The sequence below is a fragment of the Pipra filicauda genome, unplaced genomic scaffold (assembly GCF_003945595.2).
Source record: "Pipra filicauda isolate LSUMZ 115617 unplaced genomic scaffold, ASM394559v2 scaffold787_size88316_pilon, whole genome shotgun sequence".
NCBI classification, from domain to species: Eukaryota; Metazoa; Chordata; class Aves; order Passeriformes; family Pipridae; genus Pipra; species Pipra filicauda.
Window position 1 is genome coordinate 1 of NW_024104961.1, and position 13,158 is coordinate 13,158.

The window sequence follows — 13,158 nt, forward strand, 5'->3', positions numbered from 1 at the left end:
ACACCTGTATTACAGCTGTGCACACCTGTGTCACACCTGTATCACACCTGTGCACACCTGTGCCCCTCACCTGCCTGTCCAGCCTCCTGGCCCCGCCCGGGCCGTGCTCCCCTCCGTTCACACACCTGTATCACACCTTTAGCACACCTGTACCTCCCCTGTGCACACCTGTACCACACCTGTGCCCCTCACCTGCGTGTCCAGCCACCTGGCCCCGCCCGGGCCGTGCTCCACCCTCCCGTAGAACCTCACTGGGATCGTGTACTCGGGACGGGCCTTCTCCCAGGGGTTCCCGTAGCGCAGCCAATCGTCGGCTTCCTCCACCTGGGGGGACCCCGAAACCTGAGACCCCCCAACCTCTCCCTGAGGACCCACCAGGGACCCCCAAACCCCCCCGGTCATTGGCCTCCTCCCCCTGGGGGACCCCAAAACCCCTGAGACACCCCCCAACAGCCCCCAGGGACTCACCAGGACCCCCAAAGCCCCGTAGCCTCCCCCCGCCCCCCACGGCCCCCCCGCACCTGCCACCCCCCCGCGATTCGCTGGTTGAAGATCCCGAACTCGTAGCGGATCCCGTATCCGTAGGCAGCGAGTCCCAGGGTGGCCATGGAGTCCAGGAAACAGGCTGGGGGGACAGGGGGGGCAGGGGTCACTGGGGGAGTCATTGGGGGTCACTGGGGGGGTCAGGGACATTGGGTGTGGCAGGGCAGGTCACGGGGGTCCCAGGGTGGCCATGGAGTCCAGGAAACAGCCGGGGGGGGTCAGGAGGGCCACTGGGGGTCAGGGGGGTCATTCAGCATCACTGGGGGGGGTCCTGGGGGTCCCAGGGTGGCCTTGGAGTCCAGAAACAGGCTGGGAGGGCAGGCAGGGACAGGAACATCCCAGGAACAGGGAGCTCCCAGTGAGTGGGACCATCATGGGGACAGGGGTGTCACCAAGGGGGGGACACTGGGGACATCCCAGTGACTGGGGGGGAGCGGGGAGATCTCAGGATTCAGGTGTCACTTAGGGGGCTACAGTGGGCACATCCCAGGGCCATCGTGGGGACCAGGGACATCACAGGGTCCCTCCAGCCCCCCAGGATCCCCCCAGGGCCTCCCCAGTCCTCCCCTATAATCTCCCCCACCTGCCAGCCTCCCCAGGCCGCCGTTCCCCAGCCCCGCGTCCTCCTCGATCTCCTGCAGCTCCTCCATGTCCAGCCCCAGCTGGGAGGGAACGAGGGGGGTCAGGGGACACCTCAAAATACCCCCATGTCCCCTCTGTGTCCCGCTCCTCATCCCCCCCATCCTCCTCATTTCCCCTGCTTGTCCCCTCTGTGCCCCCCATCCTCCCCCCCAGCCCCCCAGCCCCTCCCATGTTCCCCCCAACCCCCTTTGTGTGTCCCCCCCGCCGTGTCCCCCCCATATTCCCCCGTGTCCCCCCCGTTCCCTCCCGCACCCCACAATCCCCCCCCGAATTCCCTCCCACGGTACCCCCAGGAACAGAACCTCATGGCAGTCACCGTGCAGCCCCCCCGGCCCCCTCCCCAGCCCCCCGGCTCCTCCCGCCCCCCACCTGGTACAGCATCTCATCGCAGCCGCTCTGCAGCGCCAGGTTCACCATCGTGTTGGTCAGAGTGCGCCCCATGTAGAACTCCAGGGACAGGTAATAGATGCGCTGGGGGGACACGGGGAGGGCAGGGGGTCACAGACTCCCCCCCGGCCCCGCGACACCCCCCCCGCCCCGCCACCTCCCCCCCCCGCTATCCGGTGTCGGGATTAAATGGCAGGCACGGGTCAGTGGGAAAGGTCAGGATAAAATTAACTGGGCGGGGGGGGGCGGTAGACCCAAAATGTACCCCGAAACCTGCACTCCCAAAGCTACAGCCCCTCCAGGCCTGAGAACCCCCAGACCTGCTCCCCCAGACGTGCACATGCCCCCCTCGCATACCCCCCCAACCTCCCCCCCCGGGTCTGCTCCCTCCAGACTCCCAGTGCCTTGGGGTCCTCCTCATAGGAACACTGCTGCTACTCCCCCAAGGACCCCCCAGATGCTTCCAGAATCTCCTTTCCCCTCACTTTGGGGTCCTTCTCACAGTAGCATTGTTACTACTCCCACAAGGACCCCCCCCCGATCCTTCCAGGCCCCCCCGAACGTCTCTAGATCCCCCCAGGGCCTCCCTTTCCCCCGCCTTGGGGTCCTTCTCATAGCAGTATTGCTGCCTGTGCAGCCCCCAGACCCCCCCAGGATGCCTCAGACTCCCCCCGACCTCCCCAGGACGCCTCTTTGCCCACCTTGGGGTCTTTCTCATGGTAGCACTCTTGGGTGCACAGTGCCCAGCGTCCTAAGACCTCCCTCAGAAGCCCCCCCAGTCCCCGCAGAACCACCCAGGACCTCTCTAGACCTCCCCCGGACCCCCTTTCCCCCACCTTGGGGTCCTTCTCGTAGTAGTACTGCTGTGTCCGCAGCCAGCGCCCCACCAGGTGGTCGCGCACGGTGTGGGCCAGAGCAAAGTAGTAATCGCGCGGTGTCGCGACATTGCGATCCTTGACGAGGGTGAAGTGCAGGTGCCGGTTGAAGTTGCGCTTCAGCTCCGCCACGTTCTCGGCCCCCGCCAGCCCCCGCACGCTGATCTGCCGCCGCCGGTCCTCGTCGGTCATCGGTCGCGACATGACGACAGTGATGGGGGGGATGTCGCCGCGGAGTCGGAGGGGCTTTGAGGGGTCCCTGGGCGTCAGGGGCTGGGGGGCTCCGGGGCCTGCGGAGCTCGGGGCACCGGGGTCGGGGGGCTCTGGGGAGGCTGCACCCGGCTGGGAGGTCCGGGGGGCTCCGGGTCTGGGGGGGTCTCCGGGCTGGAGGCGGCGGCAGCGGCGCCCCCGCCGCTATGAGCGCGCGGGTACTTCATTATTCATGAGGGGCGGGGCGAAGCTCTCAGGAGGCCACGCCCCCGCCCCGCCGTGCAGCGGCCCCGCTCATTAGTTATTCATGAGGGGCGGGGCCCCGAGCAGCGCCGCGCCCCGGCAGCGCCCCCTGGCGGCCCCGCCCCATTCACGGGTCCGTCATTTGCGGCGGCGGGTCAGACAGCGCCCCCTGGCGGCCGGGCCGGGTCCGAGCCCCCCGGCGACCACCCGGACCCCCCAAACCCGCCCGCGGGGTCCGGAGCGTCCGGGGCAGTCCCAAGGCTCCCGGTGGGTGTGCGTGTTTCCCCCACGGGGGCGTCCGCACCCGCTGCCCTCACCCCTCCCTCGCGTGCCGCCCTCCAAAACCGCCCGGGGGGGTCCCGCGTGTCCTGAGGGTCTCAGGATCCGCGTGTTCGCGACCCCGCGCGCCCCCGCCCCCGCCGCGGTAACCGGATCGTCACCCCGAAGGTCGCGACATTCAACATCGGCGGTGACCGACGTGTGACATTCGCGGGGACCGCGGCGGGTGAGTGACGGCCGCAGGGGGTGGGGGGGCCGCGACCCCCCCCGGCCCCGGCTCGGGTTTCACGGGCACCGGGGGGAGCAAATCGAAACCCGACCCTGGAGCGGGGGGTCCGGGGGGGAGGACGCGAGACACGAAGTGAGGGGGGGCCCAGCTGGGGGGTCCCGCTCCTTTATTCATACACAAAAGAAAGCACGGGAGGGTGAAGGGGGGCGGCTCTACAGCGGGGCGAGGGGGGGGCCCAGAACGAAGCGAGGGGGTGACACAGGACAGGAGAACCCCAAGATTCGGGGGGGGCTCAGGTGGGTGCCGCTGACCTCCCCACCGAACAGCACCCAAGTTACAGCCCCTGCCCCCCACCCCCGCAGTTCAGGGCCCCCCTGATTTGGGGGTATGGGGTGGGGGTCAAACCAGTTCACAAGGTGGTCCCGGGGGGAGGTTCGGGGGGGCCACTTGGAACAGCCAATGAGGGGGACAGGCCTCCCCAAAATCAATCAGTTCACGGTGGGTGAGAGCTCCCATGAGGGAACTCCCATGTGGGGGGCAGGGGGGCTCCCCACAATGGATCAGTCTGGGGGGTGCTCCCTATGGTCTTTTGGGGGGGCTTCCCGCAATATATCAGTCTGAGGGGGGGCTGCCCGTGGTCTTTTGGGGGCCTCCCCCCAGTGGATCAGTCCGGGGGGGCTCCTGCAGCGGCAGTGTCCGAGGCTCAGTTCTGGGGGGGCGGCGGGGGGGGCGCGGGGGGCATGCCGAAGGGGGGCAGGGCGGGCACCCCCATGCCCATCATGGTGACGAAGTTAGAAGGGTCCATGGGGGGGGGCGGCGGGGGGGGGGGGGGGCGCGTACATCAGGCCCCCGGAGCCAGGCGGCGGCGGGGGGGGCGGGGGGGCCCCGGGGGGCAGCGGGGGCTGCACCCCGGGGGGCAAAGGCACCATGGAGGGGCTGCCGGGGAGCGGGGGGGCCCCCGAAGAAGCCGCCCCCCCCCCCGCCGCACCCGCCCCCGCCTGCTGCTGCCAGGGCGGGAGGGAGGCGTTGCCAGCGCTCGTGGTGGTCGTCGTATCTGGGGGGGGAAAGGGCTCGTTAGCACCCGTGCTAATTAGCGGGACCCCAGAAAGAGCAAAATGAACGAGTCTCCCCGCCCCCAGGGGAAGGGGAAACGCCCCAAACCTGGGGGAAACGCCCCAAACCCCCTCGTGCCCCGCCCTCTCCCCCGGGGCCACCCTTCCCTCCCCACCCCACCCTGGAGCCCCCCAAAACCCTCAGGCCCCCCCTCAGCACTCACTTTGCTGCCAGGGCAAGGGGGTGCTGCTGCTGCTGGGGGGCGGCGGCGGCTGCTGCTGCCAGGGAGGGAGGGGGCCGGAGGGGGGGGGCGGCTGCCCACCGGGCGGGGGGGGCGGCGGGGGCAGCATACCCAGCGGCGGCGGCATCATACCTGGGGGGGCAGAAACTGGGGGCTCAGAGGGATTCTGGGGGTCAGAGGAGGGCGGGCGGGGGGCTCAGGGGTTGTGAGGGGGTCTCACCTTTTCCCTGGTGCAGGCGATAGACCCCAGAGCCCACCGGCGCATTTCCCAGGTACTGATCTTGAGGGAATGAGAGACCGTGGCCTTAGGGATGGGGGGGACCCCCCCCACCCCAAAAACACTCTTCCCAAAATTCTCCTCCACCCCCACCAAATGCCCCCTCCCTGAAAACCTCCCCAGGTTCGGATCCTGCACTGTGAAACCACTGCCTGGGGAAACGCCCTTTTCACCTCCAAAATCGTCCCTCCCCCACTTTCCAGCCTCACCCCCCAAAAAATCCTCCCCCCTCTCCAAAACCTTCCCAGGTTGAAGACGAACAAACCCCACATCTGAGGGGCTGCCCAAACTCCCTCCTTTTCACCCCTAAAGTCCTCCCAGCTCCCCCTCAAAATCCGTACCCCTCCACTCCCAAAATCTCCCCCCAAATCCCCCAGCCCCTCCCAAATTCTCACACCCCCTCTTCGAGAACTTTCCAGCTCCCCACCCTGGGGGAACCGCTGTGCCATTGGGGGGGTGCCAAACCCCCCTTTTCACACCAAAAAACCCTCCCCCCCCGCATTTGACCACCCAGCCCCCCCATTCCTCCCCCAAGCCCCCCCAGCCAGGATCGTCCGTACCCATGTGGTGGGGGCCGGGGTGCCCCGGGGGGTGGGGGCCCCCCCCCATGGGGGGGTGGTGGGGCTGCATCCAGGGGGGAGGCCCGTTTGGGGTGTGCTGCAGAGGGTGCCCCCCATGGCCCCCCCCCATGCTGGCCATGGGGTGGGGGAAGCTGTGGGGGCCCCCTGGCCCCCCTGGTCCCCCATGCAGCCCATGGTAGGGGCGGTTCTCCGAGGGCGCCGAGCTCATCCAGGGGGGGCGGCTCTGTGGGAAAAGGGGGGGTCACAGGGGTCTGGAGGTCTGACTTTTGGGGGGCTCTGAGGGGATGGAGCTCACCCAGGAGGGTGGCTCTGTGGGGGGAAAACGGGGGGTCACAGGGTCGGGGGGGACTCTAAAGGGGCAGAGCTCATTTGGGGGATGGTGGCTCTGTGGGGAGAAGGGGTTGGGGGACCAGGGGGTTTTGGGGGTCACTCACCGGGGGGGGCTGCCCCCCAGCCTGGCTGGCGGCGCGGTGGCTGCTGGACAAGGGGCTGTGGTTGGGGGGGTTGGGGGGGCTCAGGGCTGTCAGGGGGGTTCGGGGGCAGGTTTGGGAGTTCAGGGGGGGTCACTCACCGGGGGGGGCTGCCCCCCAGCCTGGCTGGCGGCGCGGTGGCTGCTGGACAAGGGGCTGTTGTTGTGGGCGGCGTTGGAGCTGACGGACACGGGGGCCTCGCCCAGCTCGGCCATGAGCGACAGGTACTCCTTGTCCATGCGCGCCTTGTCCTGCGCAGACTGCGGGTCCCCGGGCCTGCGACGGGACAGGGAGACCGGGGGCTGCACCCCAAACCCCTCCGGCTTTGGGGAGACCTCAGCGGCATCGGAGCATCCCAAGGGATTTTGAGGGGGACCTCGGGCAGGTAGGGAGGATCTCATGGGGGTTTCAGGGGCTTGGCAGAATCCCAGGGGGTTTGAGGGTGGATCTCAGGGGTTCTGCGGAGGGTTTGGGGAGATCTTGAGATATTCAGGGAACCTTGGGATTTGGGAAGAGTTTGGGGAGGTCTCAGGAGATTTAGGGAGCATTTGCAGAGAATTCAGGTGGTCTGGGGGGATTTCAGGTGAGTCAGAGAGGATCTCAAGGGCTTTAGGATGATCTCGGGGGGGGTTGGTGGTTTTCTGGGGTCTCAGCAGGGTTTGGGGGGATTTTAGGGAGATCTGAGGGTTTACTTTGGGGTCACCTGGCAAACTTGCAGTCGGAGGCGATGTGCCCAGCGCCGCCGCACTTGGTGCACACGGTGGTGTTGGTGATGCTGCGGGTCTCGGTGCTCTGCCACGGCCGCAGGATTCTGCAGGGGACAGGGAGGTTATGTGGGGGCTCGGGGGGTTATTTGGGGTGAACTGGGGGCGTGGGGCCCCCCTGACCTGTTGTCGTCCTCCCGCAGGGTCCCATTGAGCCGTGCCAGCTCCCTCAGCTGCATCTTGCGCAGGTCGTTCTGGTCCTCGGGGGTCTCGATGCCCTGCTTCAGGATGTTCCGGATCTGGGGGGCACAGGGAGCGTCAGGGGGGGCCTGCACTGCCGGGGGCCCCCCCAGCCCTCCCGGGACACCCACGGACCTGCTCCACAGCCTTCTTGACGTTCTCCATGGTGTTGGCAGTGACCAGGGCGTGCAGGGGCTCGTCCTCTCCCGGCAGCATCTGCCCGTCCTTGCGGCCCACCTTGCCCTCCTTCACCGAGCCCTTGCCCCGGATCATGATCTTGGCATTGCACTCCTTCTCGATGTTCTTCAGCGTGTTCCCCCTGGCAATCGGGCACCCAGAACAAGGGGGTCACGTATGGACTCGGGGGATACCCCACGGGTCCCCCACACCGGGACGCTGCAGCCCCTGCCCTGGGTCACGACTTTGGCATTATTCTCCATGTTCTTCAGCGTGTTCCCCTGGGAACGGGGATCCCAAAATGGGGGGGATGGAGCCCACGGGCCCATTGGGGTCCCCCCACCGGGGGACGGTGCAGACCCAGCAGCACAGGGCTCATTAGGAGCTCAAGCTCATTAAGAACACAGGGTATCATTACGCACCCTGCAAGTTATTTAGGGTGAGGAACGGGGCACAGCCCAGGAAGGGGGAGGGGAAGGGGGTCACCCACCTGAATATTTTGGGGGATACCGAGAGGGAACACAACCCAGACAGGGAAGGGGGTCACCCAGTCCAGTTGGATTGGGGGGGCACTTCACAAACCCACAGGGGCGCTTACATCAGGACCCCACAGGTGACAAGATGGGGACCCAGCAGCACCCCAGTGTCATTAGGAGCTCCCCAAATTTCTGGGGTGAAGCCCAGGGGACTCCTCTCCAGTCTCACAGTCCCCCCAACCCCCTGAGTTTCGGGGTGCCCACCTGGGCCCGATGAGGAGCCCCACGAAGTTGATCTCGGGGTACTCGTCCTGCGGGATCATCACCTTGTCGCTCACTCGTGTCGCCGGCGGCCTGGGGGGGTGAAAGGTGGGGGGTCAGCCCCTCAGGGGAGCCCCAAACCAGGCAGAATCAGCCCCAAATCGGGGTGGGGGAGCCCCCCTCACTTGTAGTCAGCCGGGGGCTTGAAGTCGGGGTTCAGGGCCACCATCTCGGTGATGAGGTTGTGCCGCTCCTCCTCCAGCTTCTTGCGCGTGCGGAACTCGCGCGTGTTCAGGCGCTTCCCCTCGCTGTTGTAGATGGGCTCCGGGGAGGGGGACCTGCCCAGGGGGGCGGGGGGGTCACCGGAGTGCCCTGACACCCCCCCAGAGGGGGCTGTGCCCACAGACCTCCCCCAAAGCCTCCCCAGCCCCCCGGGTGCGGGGGCCCTTCCCTGCCCTCCCTGTTGTCAACGGGCCCTGGGGAGGGGGACCTGGGGGGTCAGGGGGTGTCCCCAGGGCCAGCGCCCCTCCAGGGTGAGGGGGCCGTATCCCTGACCCCCCAAACCACCACAACCCCCACGCTGCCCCCCCCTGCCACAACCCGGGGCGGGGGCTGCCCCCTCCCACCCCCAGGAGGGGCTTAATTGGGAGGGGAACATTAATTAGTGCCCACTAAAGGCCAGAAGAGCCCCCCTCCCGTAAAATCAGCCGCTCTTGCCCCTCTTTGCCCGTTTCTCTCCAGTTTGGGCCCATTTTCCCTCGCTCATTCGGGGTTTGGCCCCTTTCTCCCTGGCTTTATCCATTTCTCCCTGCTTTTGCCCCGTTTCTGCTCCTTTTTTCCCTGGTTTTGTCATTTTTGCCCGTTTCTCCCCAGCTTTGCCCGTTTCCCCAGTTTCAAGGAGGAAAAGGTCCCTGTCTGGGGGGGCCGCGCGGCTTTGGCAGCCCTGGAGGGAAGAGTCAAGGTCGCTTGAGCTGAGCCGTGTCGGGGTGAGAAAATCAGATTATGATTAAAAATCAGAATTATCAGCGAGGAAGGAAAAAAAAGAGTCAGAATCGCTCGGGTTTGGTTAAATCGGCCCTTGGCTCCCCTCCCCCCAAAATAGCGAATTTTGGCAGCGGCTGCAAGAAGGGAAGAGATTAAGGCGGATCCTCCAAAAACAGCCGGCGCGGGCGACAGTCGAACCTGCCCCCGTTTTGGGGGGAAAAAGCGACTTTTCGGGGTTGGCAGCAGCCGGGTCCTCGGTGGAACTGCGACGTCACTGTCCCCGCTCGTGATTAATCGTTAATTCATTAATTAATTCCCCCCCCCCAGCGCTAACGACGCCGCAGCGCGGAGCGGCCTCGGCCCGGGCGCTGCAGGAGCAAGGCTGGGTTAGCGCGGGGCCTGCGCCCCCAAACCTGGGACACCCCCAGAACCTGGAGGTGCGGGGTGACCCCCAAAACCTGGGGGGCCGGAGGGTGTCCCCCCCATGCCGGGACCCAGGAGGGCCCCCCCGGCCACCACAGGGCGAGGGACCCCCGTGAGGTGAGGGATCCCTGAGGACACAGGGACTGCCCCAGGACTGGGGACCCCTGTAGGGCGAGGGACCCCGCAGAGCTGGGGACCCCAGGGGGTGGAGGGACCCCCATAAGGTGAGGGATCCCTGAGGACACAGAGACCCCCCCAGGGTTGGGGACCCCCTCAGAGTAGGGATCTCCTGAGGGGTGAGGGACCCCTGTGGGTCGGAGGGCCCCCCGTCCTGGCCTTCCACAGAAAAATGGGACCAAAACAGGTGGAAAAGATGAAAGGGGGGGGTTGGGGCTGGAGTTTGGCCCTTTTTGGGGGGCTGATGTCAGCTCTGCCCCCCCTCAAGCCGAATTAGAGAAAAAGAGGGGGAAGGGGGGGGTAAAAGGGGGTGAAAAGGGGGTGAAAGGAGGTGCAGGGGGGCCGGGGGGAGCAGAGGAGCCGGGGCCTCGTTCAGCCACCAGAGCTCGTTAATCTGCCCCCGTGGGTCGTTAATCCACAGCTAACGAGGGCCAGGCCGGGGTCAGCGGGGCACAGAGAGCACCCCAAACCCGGGGGAAGGGCCCCAAAGTGGGGGGGCCATGGATCAGTGTGGGGTACAGAGCAGCACCCCAAATCCGGGGGAAGGGCCCCAAAACAGGGGGGGCAGCGGGGGGAGGTCCCATCCTGCCCTCGGGGTTCGGGGTGCCCAGGTCTCCCGTGCACAGTCTGCGGGTCACTGAGGGGGTGCCCAGGTCTCGGGGGGAGCCCGGGGGGGTCTCAGGTGTCCCGGGGGTGCCCGGGGGGGCAGGGGGGGGAGGTCCCGACCTGTCCTCGGGGTTAGGGGGGATGCCCAGGTCTCCCGTGCGCAGTTTGCGGGTCAGGTCTTCGATCTGCAGTTGCACTGGAAGGAACCCGGTCCCGGAGAGGTGAGAGAGACACAGTTACAAAACACCCACATTTCGCCCCAAAACAACATTCCTCCCCCACATCCTGCCCCAGCCCAGCTCGGCCGGGCTAAAACTCCACTTTCTACCTACACCGGCTCCGTGGCACCAAAAACAGGCATTACTGCCCTAAAACCAAACGTTACGGTGAGAAAAAACCAGGGGTTATCACCTAAAATTGACATTATTAGCAGAAAAATAGGCCTTCTTATCAATAACAGCAGGTTATTACCCAAAAAGCACATTATTCCCCCAAAAAAGCACATGATTACCAAAAAAAAGCAGGTTATTGCCAAGAAAAAATCATATTACCAAAAAATTCACATTATTACCCAAAAAAGCACATTATTACCAAACCTCCTAGCATTATTATGGAAAAACTAGAAATTGTTATTATAAAACCAGACATTATTACCTAAAACAGAAGATTATCAGTCAAAAAAAGACATTATTTCCTAAAATACCATACTGTTACCTAAAAAGCGAGATTATTACTTAAAAAGGTAAACGTTATCACCTAAACCCACAGTTTTACCTAAACGAACCACAATTTTACCTAAAACAGGACATTGCTAAAAAATCAGACATTATTACCTAAAAGAACCACATTACCCAAAAGACAAAATTACTAAAAAAAACAACCGTTATTACCTAGAACAGGAAATTACATTAAACACAGACATCATTATCTAAAATACCCCATTGTATCAAAAGCACACGTTACCAAAAGAGCACTGCCACCTTAAAACACACATGACACCTGAACAGCACGTTACCATCAAATACCCAACACTGAGAACCAAAATAAAGACATTATTGCATTAAAATGACACATTATTGCCTAAGACTGCACATCCTTATCTAAAACTGCAGGTTTCAGCCCAATCCATTCCCCACCCCCAGAGGTCACTTCTGTTGGTAACTGGGGAGGAATTTGGGGGGCAGCCTGGGGGGTCACACGGCGGTCACTGTCCCCCAGGGCCCAATCTGGGCCCAAACTCCTGAATTTTGGCCAAGGCTGGTGGCCGAGAGACACCAAAGTGACCCCTGGGGGACAGTGGGGGCTCTGCCCTCCCCTTGCCCCCAGCCCCAATCAGGGGGTTCTGACCCCAAATCTGGGGGAGGGGGGGAGGTTATGACTCCGACCCCCGGGGATTCCAACCCCAAATCCTCAGGGTTCTGACCCCAACTCCCCACGTTTTAACCCCAAATTTGGGGGGGTTACCGATGTAGGCATGGGAGTTGTAATGCCAAATCCCGGAGTTCTAACTCCAAATCTCGAGGGGGGGTTCTGCCTCCAAACCCTGGCAGGTTCCTCCCGATTTGCCCCCAGACCGTTACCGATGTGGGGGTGCAGCCCAGGCAGGAGGGTCTGATCCCAAACCTCGGGTTTTGACCCCAATCCCGGGGGGGTTCTGACCCCAAACCCCGGGTGTGTCCTGACGCCCAATCCCGGAGGGGTTTTAACCCCAAAGCCCGGGGATTGTGACCCCAAAAGCCCCTGTTTTTCCCCCAAACCGTTACCGATGTAGGCGCGTTCCTGCTCCCGCGTCAGCCCGGGCGGGATCACCGTGGGCATCCCCGGGATCACCGTCTTCTGGTCCAGCGAGTCCTGGTTCCAGCGGCTGCGCTTCCGCTTCCGCGGGAAGTCTGGGGGGAAACCAAGGGATGGGGGCAAATCCGGCACTGGGGGGGGGACAAATCCCGACACCCGGGGTGGGGACGACACACAAATCCCGGCACCAGGAGGGCGCGGGCGGACACGGGGACGAGAGGAGGACAACGAGAGAACCTCCGTCCCCGGCTGGGGTTTAGGGGGGTCGCTCTGTCCCCGTGGGGTGTTTTGGAGGGGTCGCTCCACCCTCGCGGTGTGTTTGGGGGTCCCGTTTCAAAGATTCCCCCCTTTCCCTCCTGCCCCCGCCGGGCTCCATCTTGGCCGCGCATGTCACGACACGTGTCGCGGCCGGCGGGGGGAGCGAGGGGGGGCGGAAGCAACGGGACTCCCCCGAACGGGGAGGTTACAGCCCAGAGACCCCCCTAAACGGAGAGACCAAAGCCCGGGAAGCCCGAAAGCGGGAGGGTTTACAGACTGGGGGCCTCCAGAGGGGAGGAGATAAAGCCCGGGGACCCCCAAAGCAGGGGGGGGTACAGCCCGGGGACCCCCTCAGAGATGGAGTAAAGCCCGGGAACCCGCACAGCAGTGGGGTTACGGTCCGGGGACGCCCCCGACACCTCCCCCCGACTGCGCTTCTCCTCCGGGGTCTCACGGCCCCCCCGATCCTCGCCCCCCCCGCGCCCCCTTCCCGGGCCGTACCTGCCCTCCGGGGCTTGTGCGCGGCTCCCGCACGCCCTCCCGCATCTCCCGGCCCGGCCCCCGCGCCCCCCGCACCCTCCTCGGGCCGCGGCGGCTGCGGGGCCCCCGCGGGCTGGGGGGGTGCGGCGGGGGCGGCCGGCGGGGCCCCCGCGGGGGCCGCGGGCGGGTCGTGGCCCGGCGGCGGCGACGGGAAGCGGAACTGGCCATAGGCGGCGGCGGGCGGCGGCTGCGGGGCCGCGGGGCCGCCCGCGGGCTGCGGGGTCGCGGGGCCGCCCGGGGCCTGCGCGGGCGGCGGCGGCGGCGGCGGCGGCTGCGCCGGCGGCTGCGGCTGCGGGGGCGGCGGCGGCGGTGGGGGCGGCGGCGGCGGCGGCGGCAGCGCCGCGAAGGGAAAAGCGGCGGCGGCCATGGGGGCGCGGGGCGCGGCGGGACCGGGAGCTGGGCCGGGCTGGGCCGCGCTCGCCCCGGTCGCCATAGAGCGGCCCCCGCGCGGCCTTCGCGAACCTTCCACGCCGCCGCGCCGCACGCGC

General features: G+C 65.7%; 2 protein-coding genes across 2 annotated transcripts; both read right to left on the minus strand.

Annotated features, from left to right (window-relative positions):
- Nucleotides 1–192: 192 nt before the first annotated feature.
- Nucleotides 193–2,765, minus strand: LOC113996603 (glycogen phosphorylase, muscle form; the record flags this gene model as incomplete). Its single annotated transcript, XM_039389910.1, has 5 exons — nucleotides 2,409–2,765; nucleotides 1,555–1,656; nucleotides 1,127–1,205; nucleotides 522–625; nucleotides 193–324 (listed from the first exon to the last, which is right to left on the minus strand). Coding segments are annotated over exons 1-5 (660 nt in total), but the record flags the coding sequence as incomplete, so codon positions are not given.
- A 776-nt stretch (nucleotides 2,766–3,541) lies between these two features.
- On the minus strand, nucleotides 3,542–12,732 carry LOC113996605 (splicing factor 1). Its single transcript, XM_027737781.2, is given in 14 exon segments — nucleotides 3,542–4,237; nucleotides 4,239–4,462; nucleotides 4,685–4,834; nucleotides 4,923–4,982; nucleotides 5,540–5,783; nucleotides 6,132–6,306; nucleotides 6,734–6,841; nucleotides 6,918–7,033; nucleotides 7,110–7,293; nucleotides 7,892–7,981; nucleotides 8,074–8,226; nucleotides 10,199–10,274; nucleotides 11,842–11,967; nucleotides 12,632–12,732. Coding segments are annotated over 13 exon segments (1,761 nt in total). The 5' UTR covers nucleotides 11,897–11,967; nucleotides 12,632–12,732; the 3' UTR covers nucleotides 3,542–4,111.
- Nucleotides 12,733–13,158: the final 426 nt, after the last annotated feature.